General features: G+C 42.3%; 1 protein-coding gene across 11 annotated transcripts in view; it reads left to right on the forward strand.

The window, feature by feature from the left end:
• DNAH12 (dynein axonemal heavy chain 12) overlaps window positions 1-21560 on the forward strand; it is a 134979-nt gene that overhangs the window by 55294 nt on the left and 58125 nt on the right. For 10 of the 11 annotated variants that reach the window (XM_048490126.1, XM_048490128.1, XM_048490127.1 and 7 more), the window contains 12 exons: window positions 3003-3186; window positions 6679-6819; window positions 7808-7891; window positions 7971-8159; window positions 9172-9291; window positions 9548-9736; window positions 11857-12008; window positions 14788-14926; window positions 16378-16544; window positions 17011-17266; window positions 19288-19587; window positions 20305-20483. In XM_048490126.1, coding sequence (XP_048346083.1) covers window positions 3003-3186; window positions 6679-6819; window positions 7808-7891; window positions 7971-8159; window positions 9172-9291; window positions 9548-9736; window positions 11857-12008; window positions 14788-14926; window positions 16378-16544; window positions 17011-17266; window positions 19288-19587; window positions 20305-20483 — 2100 coding nt within the window. Of the gene's footprint in view, window positions 1-3002; window positions 3187-6678; window positions 6820-7807; window positions 7892-7970; window positions 8160-9171; window positions 9292-9547; window positions 9737-11856; window positions 12009-14787; window positions 14927-16377; window positions 16545-17010; window positions 17267-19287; window positions 19588-20304; window positions 20484-21560 lie in introns of those variants that run through there. The other variant, XR_007243968.1, reaches the window with a different exon arrangement.

The following is a 21560-nucleotide window of genomic DNA, read 5'->3' on the forward strand; positions in this document are numbered from 1 at the left end:
GAGGAATACCCAGAGATCTCTCTGGTTGGGGATGGAACTGTGGTAGAGCATTTATTTCACATGTAGAAGGTCCCAGATTTAGCTCTGACATATCCAGTTAAGGGGTCTCAATTCCAGAGTTTTTTTGGGTGGCAGGGGGGAGAGGGGCTTTTCCTTCCCTGGATCTTGGAGAACTGATGCTGAGCTAGATGGGGTTGTGCTCTGCAGGGGCGTATCTACCATGGGGACATAGAGAGTCAAATGTCCCCGGGCACCCCCATTTGGTCACGTGGAGGACACAAAAAATCAGATTCGGTTGTGGGTTTTTTGTATTTTTAGTGTTTTTTCAGATTTTGGCCTGCGGGGGGCACAGCTTTTAGGCTAGCAGCACCAAAAGTTCAGGGAGTTTTCAGGAGACTCTCCTGATGATACCACTCAGATTTGGTGAGGTTTGGTTCAGGGGGTCCAAAGTTATGGAATCCCAAAGGGGGTGCCCCATCCCCCATTGTTTCCAATGGGAGCTAATAGGAGATGGGGGGCTACACCTTTGAGGGTCCATAACGTTGGACCCCCTGAACTAAACTTCACCAAACTTGGGTGGTATCATCAGGAGAGTCTCCTAAAGATACCCTGAAATTTTGGTGCTACTAGCTTAACAATTGCACTCGTGAAAGCAGGCACCCCCTAAATTTCCCCAGATTCTCCTTTTAAATCCACTCCCTTCGGCATGGATTTAAAGGGCGAATCTGAGGTTCTCAGTTTAAACATTGAAAGTGATGCTGTTTCAGGGTGGGGGAGAATCCACCCCAAAACAGTACCACTTTCAATGTTGTTTAAACTGGGGACCCCAGATTCTCCCTTTAAGGTGGATTTAAAAGGAGAATCTGGGGTCCCTAGTTTAAATACCATTGAAAATGATGCTGGTACCCCAGATTCTCCTTTTAAATCCACCTTAAAGGGAGAATTTGGGGTCCCCAGTTTAAACAACATTGAAAGTGATGCTGATTTTGGGGGAGAGAATCCAGATTCTCCCTTTAAGGCGTGTGCCACAGGTCAAGGGAGGGCAGTCCTTGCCAGTACACCGACTCAACCCCTTCCAGCTTGCCCAGCAGTAGACTTGGGCCCCTTCCTGCCTGCCCAGTGGTAGATCAGGGCGCTCCTCCGTGAGATCGGCAGACAGCTTGATTTCTCTCCCCACTCCACTGTATGTAGGAAAAATGGAGTGTGGGGTGTGTGTGAAAAACTCAGATTATGCCCCAAGCTCCATTTTCTGTAAATATGCCTAGGCTCCACCCTCCCGGGGTCCGTGCAGGCAGGCTTCCTCACCAGAGACTGTTGAGAAAACTCAGCAATGAAGGAATAAGAGGGGAAGTCCTCCTATGGATTAAAAACTGGTTGAGAAACAGGAAACAAAGAGTGGGTGTAAATGAGAAGTTCTCACAATGGAGAGATGTCGGGAGTGGTGTCCCCCAAGGATCCGTTTTGGGACCAGTGCTCTTTAACCAATTCATAAATGACCTGGAAGTAGGGGTGGGTAGCGTGGTGGCCAAGTTTGCAGATGATACCAAATTATGTAGGGTGGTGAGAACCACAAAGGATTGCGAAGAGCTCCAAGCGGACCTTGATAAATTAGGTGAGTGGGCCCAGAAATGGCAAATGCAGTTCAATGTAGCAAAATGCAAAGTGATGTACATAGGGGCAAAAAATCCAAACTTCACATACACGCTACAGGGGTCAGTGCTATCAGTCACAGACCAGGAAAGGGATTTAGGCGTCTTAGTTGATAGTTCCATGGGAATGTCAACTCAATGCATGGCAGCTGTAAAAAAGGCAGACTCTATGCTGGGGATCATTAGAAAAGGAATTGATAATAAAACTGCAAAGATTGTCATGCCCTTATATAAAGCAGTGGTACGACCGCACTTGGAGTACTGTGTCCAGTTCTGGTCGCCGCATCTCAAAAAGGATATTGAGGAGATAGAAAAAGTGCAGAGAAGGGCAACAAGGATGATTGAGGGACTGGAGCACCTTCCCTATGAGGAGAGGCTGCAGCGTTTGGGACTCTTTAGTTTGGAGAGGAGGCGGCTGAGGGGGGAATATGATTGAAGTCTACAAAATTATGCATGGGGTAGAAAATGTTGACAGAGAGACATTTTTCTCTCTTTCTCACAATACTAGAACCAGGGGGCATTCATTGAAAATGCTGGGGGGAAGAATTAGGACTAATAAAAGGAAACACTTCTTCACTCAACGTGTGATTGGTGTTTGGAATATGCTGCCACAGGAGGTGGTGATGGCCACTAACCTGGATAGCTTTAAAAGGGGCTTGGACAGATTTATGGAGGAGAAGTCGATTTATGGCTACCAATCTTGATCCTCCTTGATCTGAGATTGCAAATGCCTTAACAGTCCAGGTGCTCGGGAGCAATAGCCGCAGAAGGCCATTGCTTTCACATCCTACATGTGAGCTCCCAAAGGCACCTGGTGGGCCACTGCGAGTAGCAGAGAGCTGGACTAGATGGACTTTGGTCTGATCCAGCTGGCTTGTTCTTATGTTCTTATGTTCTGCCCTCCCCAGGCTCTGGGGAGAGCAGGAGCCAGCAGCAGGGGTGCAAAGGGGACGGGGTTTCATAGTACATGGGGGCGTGGCTACACGGCCCACAGGGGGGTTCCGGAGAACGTTTTGTCCCCGGGCTCCACTTCCTCCCCATACATTTCTGATGCTCTGACTCAATATGTAGCATCATGTGATATATGACATGATCATTTTTATAAGCAGGGGAATGCTACATGCATATAATGTGTGTATACTTCTTTATAATGATAGCAGTTGAAAATCATAAGATTAAAAAATTATTCATATATACTTGCCATCTCAGTCCTCCAGAATTTCCTCAAGGAACTGAATGTTTTAGCTCATGTGATAATAAATGGTTACTCATGTGTTCATGTTTAGTAATAGTTCAATTAACTTTTTCTGCTGAAAGGAAAATACTCAGCCACATTTGTTTTTAATTTCTCAGATTTATGCTTGTAGGGGAACCTTATTCTGGAAAGACCAAAGTTTTGCATGTATTAGCAGATACACTTTCACTCATGAATCAGCGTGGATATGGGGAAGAAGAAAAAGTCATACACAGAACTGTGAATCCAAAAGCTATTACTATGGGTCAGCTTTTTGGACGATTTGATCCAGTATCTCATGAGGTGATGTATTTAATATGTGATTATTTGCGCACACTCACACACACATACTTACAGTGATAAACCACATAAGCCCTTAAATAGATTTGTGAACCTCCCAAACACCGAGTTTATCTGGGATAAGGGTTTGAGTAAGTATGTTAAGTATTTTACTCTAATAACTAAAATAAGTAATGAGTATTTTAATAACTAAAATACTTTAAGATTGCTTTTCTGATGAAAATGTTGAGCATCAGAACAGTTTACAACATGTATGTGTCAGTGACCATAAAACTGCTGAATTAAAATGACAATATACAATATAAGTATATAGTAGTTAATAATATCTTATCAGCCTCATTTATCTCTCATTAGAAGTCTAATACCAGCCTAATACACAGCTCAACAAAAAAGGACCTCCGCTAAAAGCGCTTAGAAAGTGTTACAAACTTGAAAACTGCCCCATAATCCTGTCATCAGTGAACCTATCTCTCCAGTAGGGAGATATATATTCATCTTTCTGCCTGAGGCATTAGAAGAATTGCACAAATAACAGTATACATTCTTTCTTGGGATCTAAAGATAGGGAGAAAAGAGAGAGATAATTTGAGTGCATAGTCCAGGTTTACATAGTTAAAGCTCGATGGTTTTGAACTGCAGATAACAGACTTATTCACAGTTAGGTAATTTGTTTTTATGGATACTTCAGACATTATTTGAGATGCCTCTGTGATTAACAACGACTTATTTATTTGCTAAAAAGATCTGGAAGATTCAAGGCAGAATTTATACTGGTGTAAACAAACAACCTTATTTTGCACCCAGCCTGTCTTTTGGGCCTAGCTCTTGCTGTGTCCTTGAAATGAGCAACACATACATCCTGTGTGCATTTTGATAATGTATAATGCTTCAAAAGTGCTGGAACTTATTAGTGCTGGCATACTACATGCTTTCATAATGTACTACTGCAGCTGAAAAACAGTAAATAGAAATTATGTCTGCTGAGAAAGTTGTTCATCTGGTCTGTCTTAGTAAGATGGTTACTGTTTTGCATCAATGTGGTCTACAAGACCAAGAATGCTTCCTAAGCAGCTGGGTAGTAGCTGTTTCAGCCTCGCTCTCTACCACAAACACACAGGAATTAACCTTTGTTGGATTGCCTTTCCGTTGCTCCTATAAAAGGGGAATTCATGGTAAATCCAGTTTTCCTTTTAATTTATTTTCTGCTGAAAAGAACATAAGAGAAGCCCTGCAGGAACAAAGCAAACACCTGTCCTATTCAGCATCCAGTTTTTTTGCAGAGGCCAACCAGAGGTCTGATTAGATTAGATGTTGAACACAAGTTTCTCCTGGGCAGGCATGCGGAACCAGAATTAAGACTAACAGCCACTCCCCCCCTGCCAGCCCTCTTTGTCTCAGAAAGCAAGCTGGCTGCAAGTTAGGGAATGGCAAAGCCTCTTCTGCTCAGGGACGTAGGTAAGGGGGGGGGGTTCTTGGGTTCAACCCCCGCATTGCATGTCCGAAGCTCTGCCCCCCATTTGTGGGTTTTTGCATTTTAAAGTGGGGTTTATTTTGGCCTGCAGGGAACGCAGTTTGTAGGCTAACTGCACCACAATTTCAGGATATCGTCAGGTGACACTCCTGATGATACCAGCCAAGTTTGGCGAAGTTTTGTTCAGGGGTCCAAAGTTATGGACCCCCAAAAGGGGTGCCCCATCCCCCATTGTTTCCAATGGGGAATTCAGCCTTAGTAAGATGGGGACTCTGCCACCCGCTTTTGAGGAGTTCATATCTTTGGACGGCCTCCTGATCAAACTTCACTAAAACCCTCAGGTGGACATCACATCAGGATGAGTCTACTACTGATACCACACCAGGTTTGAGTGAAGAGGTTTTGGTTTCAAGGGGGGATCCAAAGGATTCTGACCAGGACTCCCAAAGGGTGTCCCCTCCATCCCCATTGTTTCCAATGGGAGCTAATAGGAGAATGGGGGCTACACCTTTTGAGAGTCCATAACTTTGGATCCCCTGAAAATAAACTCGCAAACCTAGGTGGTATCATCGAGGAAAGTCTCTAAAGATGCCCTGAAAGAGTTTGGTGCTGCTTGGCATAACTAATTGTACCCTGACAGCAGGCAACTTCCGCCAGAATTTCCCCAGATTCCTCCGCTTTTAAAATCCACGTCCACTTGCCAGAGGCATGGATTGAAAGTGAGAATCTGAGGTCCCCAGTTCAAACGTTAGAAAGTGATGTGCTGTTTCAGGGTGGGGGAGAATCCACCCCAAACAGTACCCACTTTTCAATGTTGTTTAAACTGGGGAACCCACAGATTCTTCCCTTTTAAAATGGATTTAAAAAGGAGAAGTATCTGGGCTCCCCTAATTTCAAAACACCATTGAAAGTGGAGTGCTGTTTTGAGGGGTGGATTCCAGTGTACCACAGCAGCCAGCCCTTAATGAATTTGAAGGAGGGATCATGCGCAAACCTCATATTTTGCACTGGGCTCCATTTTCCCTAGCTACCCCTCTACCTGGAGGGGAGAGAGAAGGGACTGCTGGCTGCCAGCTGGGGAGCCCAGCCTGTGGGGGGGGGGCGGTCACAGAAGTCTGTCATCCCTTGCCTCGGAGAGCTGCTTTTTATAAGCACTGAGGCCATGGGCGTGGCTTGGGGAGGCATGGCCACACACCCAGGGGTGGGTGGGGGCGTGGCCTCACCCCCGAACCCCCCCATAAAAAATCTATACCTATGTCACTGCTTCTGCTGCCACTTGCATACTTAGGAGCCTCCCCTCCCCCCAACGCATACACCTTTTGAAGAGTAATGTGATCACTCATTAAATATGGGTTGGGATTTCCTTCAAGGCAGTTCACATTTTACATCTCATCTAATTAACCTCCAGGAAAGGGTAGAACACTATAATCCTCCCCTTCTGTTGGTCTTCATTGGCTTATTACCTCATAATCATGAATTTCTACTTGGTCATAATGGCTAACAGCCATCTATGTTTGTTTGCAAGCCAGATATACCATGCACAATCTCTGTGTAACCAGGCAACACATGAAAATCCTTGACCCAATTCCTGTTTTCCAAGCTATCTTGGATTCATTGCATCTTGACCAAGCAAGTTATGAAATTCTCTGTGTCATCAGATTGTGTGAATTTTGTGTAATTAAGTGAAATGGTTGGCATTTCTTCCATAAGTAAATAATTAAGTGAAATGGTTGGCATTTCTTCCATAAGTAAATAATTGAATATAAAAATAACTGATTCGGTCACATATAAAAGTGCTATTTGTTCCAGTGAACAGACAACACCTTAAGAAGTAAATGTCTAGGGGGTTTTTTTGTACATATGTATGTGTAAATTATCTACACTTAATATTTTTCTAGATGTTTTACTTGTTTTTAAGTTTTGTCCAGTTACTGGACCAGAGGACTACTTCAAATTATTTGCAGGAAAAAATTTCCAGTTGAATGTTTGTTGAAAATTTCAAATCTTTTTCTGTTTCATTTTAGTGGACAGATGGCATTGTTGCCAACACTTTTCGAGAATTTGCATTAGCTGAAACACCTCACCGTAAGTGGGTCGTTTTTGATGGCCCTATTGACACCCTTTGGATAGAGAGCATGAACACTGTGCTGGATGACAACAAAAAGGTAACGCTGCATCAAATAGCCAAGGTCTGGGCCTGGTGCACATAGCAAAATCTGTGTAACCACTCCAGCTTCAGTCATGAGTTAGGGCTTTGTAGAGATGTTTGCAGAAAAAAAATTATTAAAAAGGAAAGGGGCAAAACTTTCTTAGCTTTTTTCACAACATCTTTACAGTCCTAGATGGGTGGAAAAAACCTTAGCAGGAACTTGGCAGGTTGCTGTGGCACGTGCAGTACAGGGCCATGTTCCCCTCTGTCCAATGAGACCAGGGCCCTGTGGGATTTATCACAGTTCTGCAGGGCCTGTAAGGCAGTATTGTTCCATCACTATGGCTGAAGGCAGCAATGGTGTTTTCCTAGCTGGCTCCTTTCCTTTCTTGTCCTTCCCTTTTTTCTTTTTTCTTCTTTTTCTATTATTTTGCTTTGGTTCTCGGTTATTTGGGTTTATTACTTAGCTCTTTCCATCACTGGTTTTATGTATGAGGAAGAGTGCCATAAAATGTGGTGCATGCAATTGTTTTATTGCTCATATGTATATGTGGACCGCTCTAAGCACGGAAGCTTGGAGTCAGCCAGGACCAGGAAGTGAAGGACACAATGATGGTAAAGGAGACAGGAACAACAAGTGGTGGTGAGGCTAGAGGGGCGGGTGAGTGGGAAAGGCTATGGCAAGTAAGAAAAGGGAAGGTGATGACAATCAAGAGGAAGGGTGAATGCGGGGGATCATATGGGAGTCATCAAAGGATAATTTGATTCTGAACATGTTAATGATGTCATGATTGACAGAAACTGAGGATTTGGTAAATAAAAGTATAAGAACCAAATATTGGACCTATACTACTAGAATCCATTTCTTGTCTCCCATAGTGGGTAGTACTGGATGTTTCTTACACTTTTGCATACGACAGTTATAACTTAACATGTAATCTGTCACTAATAATATTGTGATAGAACAGAGCTAATGTTTATGTATGATGAATGTTTTCTTTAAGCTTTGTTTGATGAGTGGAGAAATCATTCAAATGTCATCCCAGATGAGTCTCATCTTCGAAGCAATGGATCTGTCTCAGGCTTCGGTAGGTTAAATCTTAATTTAAAGAGTTGACTGAAGTAGAAAATATTATGCTATTTAAAATCTTTTTTATTCTGCTATAGCCAGCTACAGTCAGTCGTTGTGGCATGATATACTTGGAACCTTTACAGCTGGGTTGGATGCCACTTGTAACTTCTTGGTTGAATATGCTTCCTGAACCGTTGGACCAAAAGGAGTACCAAGAACTTCTGCAAGAACTTTTTAACTGGTTAGCACCACCAGCATTAAGACTTCGCCAAAAAAAGTGCAAGGTAGTTTGGACTCCCTTCTCCTCAAAAGAGTAACTTTATCTATTGCAAAGTCTGTGTATAAACTACACAGTCTGTGTATAATCTACAAAATCTGTGTATAAAGTACTGTGTTGTCAACACAGGGACAAATATGTGTAATTTCCCTGTTGCAGCTGCCAATACAGCTCAATGGCAATGGAGCTTCCACACTAGCAGGTTTCTACCTAGTTTCTCTGCCCTGATCCTCCAGCAGCAGCACACTGCCAGGGCTTTTCCCATTATTTTAAATTTACAATTGAATATTGTTGTAACATTCTGTGTATCAGGTTTTCTGAATTTCTAGATTTCATTTTTAAAATAGTAAGTCTTTAGCCCCTTTCAATGCAGAGATATACCTTTTCCATTATAACTCTGCAATGAAAGGTGCAAGAAACGATTAAAACTTTTAAAAGTAATAGTGAAAGTGCGGTATTCAGAGGGAACTTTTCGATTACATGTATTGTTATAACATTACTTTTCGCATCCAATAGGTGTGACACCACAAGGAAAGGCATCTGCTGCATGATGGGGCAAATGTGCATTGCTGCAAGATTTCTTGTACAGGTGTATTCACTCAAACCCCACTTTCACTCTCTATACTTCCTGTGGCAAACGGGACCACTTCTAGCATGAACTTAATTTTTGCTTCACAGCCAGAGTGGGTAGATTTGCCAATGAGCACAGCTTTGCCCTAGACCTCTTCCCTCTGCCCACGGCTAGTCCACTTAGTCTTACCACCCCACTCCATCTCACTGCTTTGCACACTTCCGCCCTCCCTCCTCCCTGTTGCCAGTTTCTTCCCACTTCTCTAAATGCTTGTATTGATATATCAATATAGTAATAACAAGAGTTGGCTTTTGCAAAGGAATGAAGAAGAAGAAGAGTTGGATTTATATCCCCCTTTCTCTCCTATAGGAGACTCAAAGGGGCTTACAAATTCCTTACTGTTATCTATTATTCACATATTCAATTTTTTATTCTTTCCCTCTTGCAGGAACTAGTTCCCACCAGCAACAGCAATACTGTGGTATCTCTTACTCGGCTTTTTGAAATGTTGATTTGTGATGTTGCGCAAAAGGATCCTAACAATAAAAACATCCACAGATGGATTATGGTTTGTCTGATGTTATCTTTTAAAAGTTATGCTTCTCATGAAAAATTATGTTGTTTTGGGTTAGCTTTCTCACAATGAATGCTCAAAAATAGGTGGGTACACAGATTAATTTAAAAACGGCTATAAGCATACTTTTCAAACTGTTTAAAATTGAATTTTATCATGACTACATAATTAGTTAGGATAACTGAGAATTCAACAAAAAAATACCCCATCATGATATAAATAATTATTGTTACTCTTTTTTTCATGGAAGGCTTGTTTTGCTTTCTCTATGGTTTGGTCCATTGGTGGAACCTGTGACAGTAATAGCCGGGATCTGTTTGATACCTTTATAAGAGATATTCTAGCAGGAAAATTGGAAGACCATCCAGTTCCGGCTGCTGTGGGTAAATGGGACATTCCATTTGAAGACAAAGGGTTGGTGTATGATTATATGTTTGAGGTATGTAACCAATTACAGAATTAATAGATACCGGTAGCTGGATCAATAATAGAGATTTTTTATTTTGCAAATTGGCTAGCAGATGTAAAAAGAATTACTGGCATTGAACATCGATTATATGGAGCTTAATGTTAGTGGAACTGCATTCATATATGAATCAGCTTCATAGAAAGTTATATATAATACAGAACATGGCAACTTCCAAAATTAATGTTTTTCAAAGTACATCATACAATGGACATTCAGTATCCAAACACACATACCGTATATACTCGCGTATAAGTTGAGTTTTCCAGTCCTTTTCCTGGGCTGAAAAATGCCCCCTCGACTTATACACGGGTCACCACTTATCGGTACCTGCAATTCCAAGATGGTGCCGCTTGTTGCTGCTTGTCTGGGTGCAGGGCTTCCCAGGAGGAAGAAGGGGGATGGCCTCAGCAGAAGCCGCTTGTGCTGGGCCATCCTCTCCCAGGAAGTCCGGGAGAGCGAAGAGGGAATCCCCACAGCTTTCTCCTGGCCTCAGCAGAGGCTGGGGGCGGGGCGCCGGGTTACTCTTTGTGCGGCTGCAGAAGCCGCTTGTGCTGGGCCATCCTCTCCCGGGAAGTCCGGGAGAGCGAAGAGGGAATCCCCACAGCTTTCTCCTGGCCTCAGCAGAGGCTGGGGGTGGGGCGCCGGGTTGCTCTTTGTGCGGCTGGAGAAGCCGCTTGTGCTGGGCCATCCTCTCCCGGGAAGTCCGGGAGAGCGAAGAGGGAATCCCCACAGCTATCTCCTGGCCTCGGCAGAGGCTGGAGGCGGGGCGCCTGGTTGCTCTTTGTTCGGCTGCAGAAGCCGCTTGTGGGGGGTGTGTGGGGGGAAGAGAAGGGGTGTGTGCGGGGAAGAGAAGAGCTCAGTTGCAGCTCAGAGGGGAAGGAATTCACAGAAGTTCTTTGCATTATTCTGGTTCAGAAGTTCTTTGCATTATTCTGGTACTGCCAAATACAGCAAAGCTTGGAAGCTTGCACCTTCCTGCCAGAATCTTTTTGGATTCCTCTTTCCCCCCCATCCTACTTCCTTTGAAATGGTGACACCAAGACTGAGAGGAGGAGGGCAGGCTCGGGGTGAGTTGGGAGGGGCATATAGGGACGAAAGCTGGTAGAGGAACCAGGCAGCGTGGTTGCTGAGGAGGAATGCGAGAGAGCGGGAAAGAGTTGAAACAGTCAGGAATAGAGAGGCCCAAGGAGGAGAAGGAACAGAACGAGGGAAAAACAGAGAGAGGAAGCACACAGCAGTGGAAGGGAAGGTGGGGTGAAGTTTAACCAACTAATGCCTCAATTAATGTAATTTTATTGGTATCTATTTTTTATTTTTGAAATTTACCAGTAGCTGCTGCATTTCCCACCCTTGACTTATACGTGAGTCAATAAGTTTTACCAGTTTTTTGTGGTAAAATTAGGTGCCTCGACTTATACGCGGGTCGACTTATCTGCGAGTATATACGGTAATAATATTACCATAACAAGCTTGATAAATTATCCATATCAGAAGGTGAATGTGCTTTACTTTCTCATTAAATAATAAAAGATTACACATATGTATGTGAACAAATTATGGTGATATATTAAATCAGACATTCATTCAGCATGTTATTTTTACTGTAGCTGATTCTATGTGGAGATTTTTCCCTGCATGGAATGCAGCAGGCTTCTTCATTTTTTGAAAATTTCACACAAAGTTGGGCTCATTCCAAATATTACTTCAGGGCTCCTAGAGCTTTCTGGATTAAAGGAAAACCTCATAGGAGAAACTGTAGGGTGGCTGCACAGGAAGCTTCCATTCAGAAGCTCTTCCAGCTTTCCGAGGAGTGGGTGGAGCTAGCTCTGGTTTCAAAGCTGGGGACCTAAGCTCTGCAGTGTGACTGCCCATGTGCTGGGAAGAGAGAAAGGGTCAGAGCAACAGATTGGTCGGGATAAAGATGGGTACCTTAGCCAGTGGCATGGGAGTAGGGTGTGTGTTCCTTTAAGATTAAATTAAATGTACCAATACAAAAAAATCCTCCTAAAAGTATTCAGCTGTGATTAAATGATTTTGAATGTCCTTTGTTAGCATTGCATCGTTTATGAAACTTCTGCATTTCTTCTTAGCTGAAAGGCAAAGGTCGTTGGGTTCATTGGAATGAATTAATTAAGAACATCAATTACAATGATAAAAATGCTAAGATTCAAGATATTATAGTCCCGACAATGGATACAGTCCGATACACCTATTTGATGGATATGTGCATTACACATGGAAAGTAAGATAAATTGCTTCCTGTAAAAATGAGACGAGTGTTACTGTTCATATGAAGATCTTATTCATTGCCTGAAGAAATCAGAATTTTTAGTTGAATTAGCATATTGACATATTCTGTATCTGCACTGTTGTTACAGAAATTCTGAGGAGTAGACTTTGATACGTGTTCTTTCTGTATTAAAGGTTTCCTTTTGTGCCCCTTGATACATTACTGATAATATATTGTTAACTTGGTTTATTATTATTTATTATTATTATTATTATTTATTTAATTTGTATACCGCCCGATCCCCGAAGGGCTCGGAACTTTGGGATTTTTGTTTTTGCATAAAACAAAGGGCGGTTTATAAATATAAATATAATAATAATAATAATAATAATAATAATAATAATAATAATAATAATAATAATAATAATAATAATAATAATAATAAGCATCCAAGAAGTGATGTAGACAGACTCTACCTCGCAAGGTCAGAAGGAGGAAGAGGACTGCTCCACATCAAGCAATCAGTAGAGGAAGAGAAAAGAGGCCTGAAAGAATACATCCAAGAAAGTCAAGAGCCAGCATTGAAAGAAGTCCACAAGGCTGAGATGCTGAAAGCCAAAGAATCAAAAGAGTATAGAGTCCAACAGTTTTAAAAGAGCAGAAAGAGGAGCAGTGGCTAAACAGAAATGCCACTCCATGGAGCAGTACTTTAAGAACATTGAAGGGAAGGTTGACCTTAGCAAAGAGCAAACATGGGAAGTGGCTCCAGAAGGGGAACTCCTAAAGAGAAGGAAAGCCTTCGAAGGCCTCGATTTTTTTACACACTGCCGGTGCCCAGGAGCAAGCATTACGGACAAATGCAATAGGAATACACGAATCGAAAAGTCTTACAATGACCCAAAGTGCCGCTCTCTGCAAAGAGGGTGATGTAAACTGTGGAGGCACATCATCTCTGCCTGTTGTAAGAAAAAATAGCCCAAACTGACAGCTATCTTGAACGTCACAATAGGCTAGCAGCAATGGTGCACTGGAACCTTTGCAAAAGTGCGGCCTGCCACTGTAGCAAGACCTTGGAATGCGAGCACAAGCCAGAGAAGACCACAGAAAATGAAGAAGCAAAATACTCTGGGACTTTGTGAGGAATTACAAACAGAACAGACACCCTCGGCTTTTGCTTTACCACAACACCCCCAGACATAACAGTGATAGAGAAAAACAGCATGTTTTGGATCACTTAGGATGTTGCTGTGCCAGTTGACAGCAGGGGTAGAAGGGACAAAAGAGCTGGAAAAGATCACAAAATACAAGGACCACCTACAAATTGAAGTTTGAATCGATTGTGGCAGAAAAAGAACAACAGTAATCCCACCTAGTGAGGCTCGGTGCTCTAGGAGGAATCCCCAAGAAATGCTTGAAAAACATCTGGAAAGCCTAAACTTGGACCAGAACAATATTCAGGGTCCACATGCTGCAGAAAGCAGCACCTCCTCTAAGGAACTGCACACATTCTAATACATGAAATACCTCTAACTATCCTAGGTCCTTGGGAAGGACTCGATATTCAGAGATGAATTCCAGACACTTGTGCTGTGTTGTTATGTGTATAATAATAATAATAATAATAATAATAATAATAATAATAATAATAATAATAATAATAATAATAATAATAATAATAATAATAATAATAGCTATTCCCAGTTAAGAGTTTAAGATTCATACCGCATTCCAAAAACAAACATGCCTGTCAACTGAGATGTATGTACTTAACTTCCTTTTCATTGAAGCAAACTCAGCTTATTTATTTAGTATGCATTTTGTGAGTTAAGTCATCCATGTTCACCATGATGACCTCGGGGCCCATTATGATTGCAGTTGCTTAGATGAAAACATGAATGATTGAAAGAATTATGTATCAGTTGGTGCTAGCTATCCCTTTCTTGGGCAAGGTTGAATGAGTGACAGTGTACAACCCCAGCCATTCTTGAATGAGGCATTTTATATGGGCTAGTTTCAAACAAGTTTCCATTATGGCTTTGGAACAGAAACTGTCTTGATTGCTCTGACTGATGAACTTTGCTGAGAGGGACAGTAGGATCGCAACCTTATCTAATCTGTGATCATTAAGCACCTCTCTAAGCAGACTTTACTTTGAGAGTTAAATATACTGACCCAGTTTATTTGAGTTGCTGAAGCCACGTAACAACTTGATGATCCTTACTAATTTATCTAGAAGCACACCGGAAGGATTAAGGCAGTGTTGAGTAAAATGCCATGCCCATGGGAGAAGTACTACTTCCAATGTTTATTTTAGGATCAAAATACCAAACTAGTAACACATCTTCTTCTACAGATGTATTTGACCAAGTGAAGACTTAATGCTCGATTTCTCAATCATGATTACAATATTAGGAGCAACTTTAGGAATAAGCTGTGGGAGTGTAGTTTAAGAGATGAGAAGCACTTGATTCTACTCAGAGATATAATTTTATCTCATGTATAGTTCTTGTTCAGAGTATCCAAAAGTCTTTAAACTTACACACAGCTCAGGTTTTGTGGGTTATATGTCACACAGTTCTGTGTGTGGTCACCTATATCGTATATCAGCAAGTTTGGCTTAATATGTTGGACTTCTACATCCCCTTTCATGTTTATTTATTTTTGCATGACTAGATAATTATGTTTGTACATCACTGCAAAAATGGTAGAATCATCAGTCTTTATTTCTTTTTAGTGTCTGTCTACCTTGATAATGAGAGATTAATAACAATAATATGAATTTCTTTCACAGACCCCTGCTTTTTGTGGGACCGACAGGAACTGGGAAATCTGTGTATGTGAAGGACAAGCTAATGAACCATTTACAAAAGGAATGCTACTTTCCATTCTTCATTAATTTTTCGGCTCGCACCAGTGCCAATCAGACCCAGGTTGGTAGGAACTGTCATTGGAATTACTTGGAATATTATTTTATTAAATGCTGTGGCAGCAGCTCATATGGCAGTGGGAGAGGAAGGAAGAGCCATCTCCCATCTTTGCCACTTTCACTTAGAGCCAGAGCCTTGTTGCTTTTTATTGTCTTTGCTGCCACCGCTCAGATCCAGAGATGCTGACTGTGGAGGAGACTTCTCCCAGCCTTGTCCTTATTCAAACTGGGCATGGACCTTATTGGGGCAACATGCAAGCAGCATGCTGGGGATTAGGGATGTTCACTCAAATATTTCTTAAAATAGGTGGGAGTATCTGGAACTGGCATTTGAAGGCTCCCAGGCCTAGTTTTCTTCAATTTAACAGATTTCCTGGGCAACAAAAGGGATGGGTGAAAGGAGGAAACTCTTCCAGGCATTGAGACCCAAACATTTATGGAATTTCAGCGGGGAAAAAAAACCATGTGTCTGAAATACTGGTATGGAAACTATTTCCAAAAACTGAATTTGAACAATGCAATTTTTTTCAAGTCTGCATTACTATTTGGGTTGGTTGAGTGACTTCAGATTGCCTTGAAATTGCATTGATCTGCCTCCAGAGGCAATCCAGAAATGGAAGGGAGTGTTCTCCTGGGCTTCTCAGTTTTTTTTAAATACAACAATATCTTTAGGAACCATCCTGCTCTAGTGAGTTTGGAAGGCAGAATACATGCAGTTGCTTATTTTGTGATGGTCTGGGCAGCATTTAGTACTTGGCAAATGGAATGAAAACACGCAGTTCTATCCAGCTTCCTAGGCAAGTTGTGTGTGGTGGGGGAGGGGGTAGAAGCAGGCAGGCAGGTAGTTGCACCCAGAAAACATGCCGCTCAGCTGCTTCTTGACTCATTTCAAACATGTAGTCTTTGTTGGTGAAATCAACAAGATATAAAAGCAACATTCTAATGTGAAGCTTCTAATTTAGCTACATCACCTTGTCCTGTGTGGGCCCTTCCTCCTTCAGTTTGAGCACAATAATAATAGAGGCTTCTGGGCTATTCATTGAATGCTGCAAGTTCCTCTTTCTTTCCCCTGGGAGACTGACTGCGCTGTGGTATGGACAGCAACCAACCACTGGCTGAGCAATATCAAGAGATAATGCTTTGTTGTTTTAGATCTGGTTTAGGCTTATGCCCTAATGTCATAATAGATTTTGACATGGTGTCAGTGCCAAATTCACTAGGAAAAAATACTTGCATTTGTTGAATTTAAAGATATTTCTATTGAAAATGGTCCTTTAATGTCCAGTTATGACTTAAAGTAGTTTAAAATTATATACTTTCTTTTTCAAATACAGCCAGATAAATAAACCAGCTTGCCTTAAACTTCAGCATGTAATATTTATTAGTTTATACGCTTTATACATTGTATGGCCTTGTTTTAATCAGTAAAGAAAATGTTCCTCTTTTGCACCTTAGAACATCATCATGGCCAGGTTGGACAAAAGACGCAAAGGAATATTTGGTCCACCAATGGGTAAAAAGTGTATCATCTTTGTAGATGATATGAATATGCCTGCATTGGAACAATATGGAGCTCAGCCTCCTATTGAACTTCTACGGCAGTTCTTTGACCATGGGAACTGGTAAATATTCATGATTAAATTCAAGCTGATAATAAATGAATGAACAAACAGTTGAATCCTATCAGGAATATTTAGTTTTGAAAATGCAAATCTTAAGCTGTTTTTGGTGTACATTATCAAAGATGCAGTTCTTCATTTAAAGCTGAATTTGAAAATGTTGGATAAAATAATTCCAAAGTATTGATTACTTTTCCAAATCTTCAGAGTATCAATCTCACATTGTTAGCTAGTAAATTTGATTGTTCTTCGCCATAATCCATGCAGATCATATGGTAAAACGATTAATGAAATAAAGCAAGGTAGTTAGGCCTTCAGTTTATATGGAATCCTGGTGAGTTCATGTGAAATGTAATTCATCTATATATCTTAGCAGGCTCAGAATTTATTATATTCTTAAATGCAGAAATACTGAAGGCCCTGTTATGTTCATAATTGTCTGATTATCAAATTTATATTTGTTTTAAAGGTATGATCTAAAAGACACAAATAAAATTCTACTAGTTGATATACAATTGATAGCTGCCATGGGTCCACCGGGAGGTGGAAGAAATCCAGTGACACCTCGTTTCCTGAGACACTTCAACATTTGCACCATTAATTCGTTTAGCGATGAAACAATGGTTCGGATTTTCTCTGCTATTGTATCTTTCTACCTCAGAGTCAATGAATTTGCACCTGAATTTTTCACAATTGGAAATCAAATTGTCAGTGGTACTATGGAGGTAAGATGGAAACATCTACATGGCAGGTCTGCTTATGTGCTTGTTGTTAAATTTATATTCCACCTTTCTTCCATCATGGAATTTAGGGATATATGAGTAGATCTTCCAACCAGTTATTGGCTTAAAAGAGATCCAGAATGGTATAGTTGCTAAGAGCAGCAGACTCTAATCTGGAGAACCAGGTTTGATTCGTCATTCCTCCACGTGAAGACTGCTAGTCTCAATTGTCTCAGAATTCTCTCATTCCCACCTACTTCACAAGATGCCTATTGTAAGGGGGGGGGGGCGGAGAAGACAATTGTAAGCTGCTTTGAGACGCCTTACAGTAGAGAAAAGTGGGGTATAAAAACAAAACAAACATCAAGCACATGGAAACAGTAGAAACCTTCAAATCAGGAACATTTGGAAGGACTCGGGGAACATGGCCTCATGTGTCTAGGCTCCTGCTCCTCCTATAATCCAACCTAGAGACAGACACTGAAGAAAAAGCAACCCAGTCTACAATTAATTTAGGATAATAATGGGTTGGATATAGCCCCCTAGCCCGCCTAGTCCTGCCCCACCAAAGGAGAGAGTGAGTTCCTGGCTGGCCAGCTGCCTGAGCAAGAAATGCCAGCGAAACTGGGTAGCCAGGTGGGGTAAATCCAGATAGACCCATCCTTTACTGCAGAAAAGTGAGTCTGGGTGGGCCCAGCTTGTTATTTGCCTCAGAGAGGGTGCCTAGATCAGGACCATCCTATCCAGTGGTGTGGCTAGGGCAGGCAAGCTTATCCCATACCATGGCAAATTGAGAACTGGCAGACCTTGCCTCAGCAAGACTGGGTCAGGTATTGTGGGCTGGGAAGCAGGGGCATACTGGCCACAGGGACATGGGGTATCACATGTCCTCGGGTGCAGCCCATTCAGTCATGTGGGGCGCACAAAATCACCCCCACACCACCCTCCTTCCCCCCTGCTGTGCCCACCCTGGCTCCAGCTGCCCACCCGTGTACCGCCCACTACCAGGCCCCCGCAGCCAGGTTGTTTGTGGGCATGCTGCTGGATGCAGCCATGGGCTTCCTGTGGCCCCTGTCTCCCCCACTCACCAGCTGTCTTCCCAGCCCCTGCTCCAGTGTCAGGTAGGTTGCTGCAGGAGCCTTGGCAGTGTTTGTCAGCCATCTTGGTTCTCTGCTTTATTTGGGCTGAAGATTTTGCTTACCCTTTCGCTTTTTGCAGCAACGATCAAGACCCTTTCAAGCTGGCCTTTGCAGAGCTTGCCTGGAAGGTTTCTGCAGCCCTTAAAGGCACAGACACATTTTTTCCGGGGCCACCCCCTCCCCTTCCCGCTGGAAACTGTGCACTGGGCCGGCCCTCCACACCTCTATCAAAGGCTGGGCAGGGGGAGGGGGAGGGGCACAAAACAAGGCCTTGCCCTGGGCACCGTTTTATGCCGGCATGCCTCTGCTGGGAGGCCATGACAGTTGCTGCAGTAAAGCCCTCCTCCCCTATGCCTCTGGCTCCTTCTTACCCCTCTTTCTGGGCTGGATTAGCTTTGGCAGAGCGGGGGTGGCACTGCACTTGAGTGGCCCCAGTGTGTGGAGGTAGCTCATAAGGCCATTAGTCTGTGAGCTCTTCCTGGAAGCCCTAATGTCCAATTCACTCCTGATTCATGACATAATTTTCATCTCAATTTTGTAAGTCATGAAGCAGTCATGGGTATCACAGGGTGATGTACTAAGTTCATTCAAGATTCATAATAACGAATGTAACTTTTTGAGTTGTGTACCCTTTTAAAGTTATTGCAAAATCAATGCAGGCATAGTTTCTCATACCAGCATTTTGTCTCTTATCTCAAAGAATTATTTTCCAAGTGCTGATCCAGAAGCGCAGGAATCTCAAATGTATTCACAGTGCAAACCTACGTGCCTTAAAAACAGTGGCCTTCAAAGGCATACCTCTGCTTTGAATCGCACTGTTAAATATAGAAAATTGCTTGGAGCTCTTATCTGAAGAGTTTTATTTATTTTTTTCCAATGCTTCAGGTATATAAGAAGGCGATGCAAAATCTATTGCCAACACCAGCGAAATCCCATTATACGTTCAATCTACGTGACTTTTCACGTGTGATTCTAGGCTGCTTGCTCATTAAGAGAGATTCTGTTCTAAGCAAACAAACAATGATTCGTCTCTTTGTGCACGAAGTATTCCGAGTATTTTATGACCGCCTTGTGAATGACGTGGACAGAGCTTGGTTATTCAAACTAACAAAAGAAGTTGTGAAAGAACATTTCAAAGAATCATTTGATGGAATATTTACACATTTGAGAGAATCAAATGCACCTGTAAGTTATTTCATAACTCGTTACTAATGATGGCTTAGCCAGGGTTAGGTAACATTTTTAATTGGGTGACATAAAAAGCAACCTCTCCTTGTTGGTGAGCTGGCACACAGAGATAAAGGTTGCACTTGGCTGTGTATACTGGGAACAAACCAAGCTGGAGCACCACCATCACCATTTCAGTGGCTTGCCAGTTGCTTGGACAGAGAGGCAGCCCTGCATACTGAGAAAAGGGTCTACTTATGTGCTGCTGTTTGGCATATGTGCTGGATGTTGACTAACTTTGGATTTGACGTTAGCCTGAAGGCTGAGAAGCAAGGGTAGTCCCTTGCATTCAACTATGATTCTATTCTGGGGGAGTGCAGCGCTGTCTAAAAGAGGTTTAACCTTTCACTGCCTTGTTAGCTTTGCTGTCACAACCAGAATCACTTCTATTTCTTCGGGATCCAGCTTCAGTTCATAGGCACTCATTCTAGCCATGACTAATTCCAGATATCTGCCCACAACATCTCCTTTTTCCTTTTGGTTACTTTTAAAGGTTATACTGCTCAAAAAATTAAACAGACCATGCTCATTCCGCTGCAGCAATGAGGTGCTCTCAGGCAGACTATTAAATGGGTTTTTATTACTATTCTTGAGATAGAGTAATGGCTCATGGAATTGTATTCATGCAAATTTATTATGGAATACTACCACAAGTTGTTTATTTTGGGCTATCAGGTAACTGAAGAAAATATGAGAAACCTTCTCTTTGGGGACTACATGAATCCTGACCTTGAAGGCGATGAAAGACTTTATATTGAAATTCCAAATGTGCAAGTATTCAGTGAAATCGTGGAGGTTTGCTTGGATGAATATAACCAGACTCACAAATCAAGAATGAACTTAGTAATTTTCAGGTGCATCAGCTATTACTTATATCAGTATATTTATGTGACACTGTGTTTAGGAGTTTGTGCAGTTTATTCACATGTAGAACAATATTTTTTGTTTTGTTTCATTAGAGGTTGATTGTCACTATATATGTTCAGAGTGGGTTGAGCAGAGCGTCCTTCGTGCGATGGCATAGCACAGTTGCCCTGACTGAGGTTCAGAGCTTGATGTGCAGAAAGCTGCTCATCTCGCCCTGAATATGAGTGGCATTCAGGGGGGCAGTATTTTTCCTGTCTTTATGTGGGGTGGGGAGACTGGAGGAAATCTATAAGCACACATATCTCAAGATACTAAAAATTGTTATGGCCCTGTTTCCTTCAAAACGTATCCCTTAGAAGAGATTTTCCTATTTAATCCTACTGTTAGTTCTTTTTTTAGCTTTGAAATGGTCAATCACTTAACATTTTATAGTATTCTGTACTTCTAGGGTTGGGTGGAAAATTAGAGCTGAAAATACATGACATGTACTCTTCTTCCAGGATCCTGAAGCTGTTAAGGACTCAAATAGTCCTCTTTCCCCTTCTTTTGTTTATGTCTCACCCCTCTCCTTTAATTGATGGCTAAGAGTCCTCTACATTCTGTTTTTCCTGGAGGACAATCAACATGTTGAGTACTGTCTGTATGTGGCCCAGTTTTGCTGTCCTACTGATAGCATAGGACCATCAAGTTCATTATTAGGATTGATTATTAGACAGATTGATTAAGGATTGTTGTGATGCCCAGCCCAGGTGGCACACTCAGCCCTTGCTACCTACTCTCAGAAGGGGGCTGAAGATGTTGCCACACAGTAGCCAGAGCCCAGCCTGTCAGTGGTACCAGCTACTGTTGGAGTGACTGCTGCATCAGCCAGCTGGCCAGTGAGAAGAAAGTGCTGTGGGTAAATCAGGGCCTAGGCAAACACCTAGCAGGGCATTGGGCATGCAGCTCCTGGCAACAGAGACTTTGGTGATAGGCCCTCAAGAGACACAGAGGAGAGAGGCTGCAAGACAGCCAGTATATGGGGGAGGAGCCAGTGCCAAATGGCTTATGGGGAAGGGATGGGA

Source organism: Sphaerodactylus townsendi, linkage group LG03 (assembly GCF_021028975.2).
Source record: "Sphaerodactylus townsendi isolate TG3544 linkage group LG03, MPM_Stown_v2.3, whole genome shotgun sequence".
NCBI lineage: Eukaryota > Metazoa > Chordata > Lepidosauria > Squamata > Sphaerodactylidae > Sphaerodactylus > Sphaerodactylus townsendi.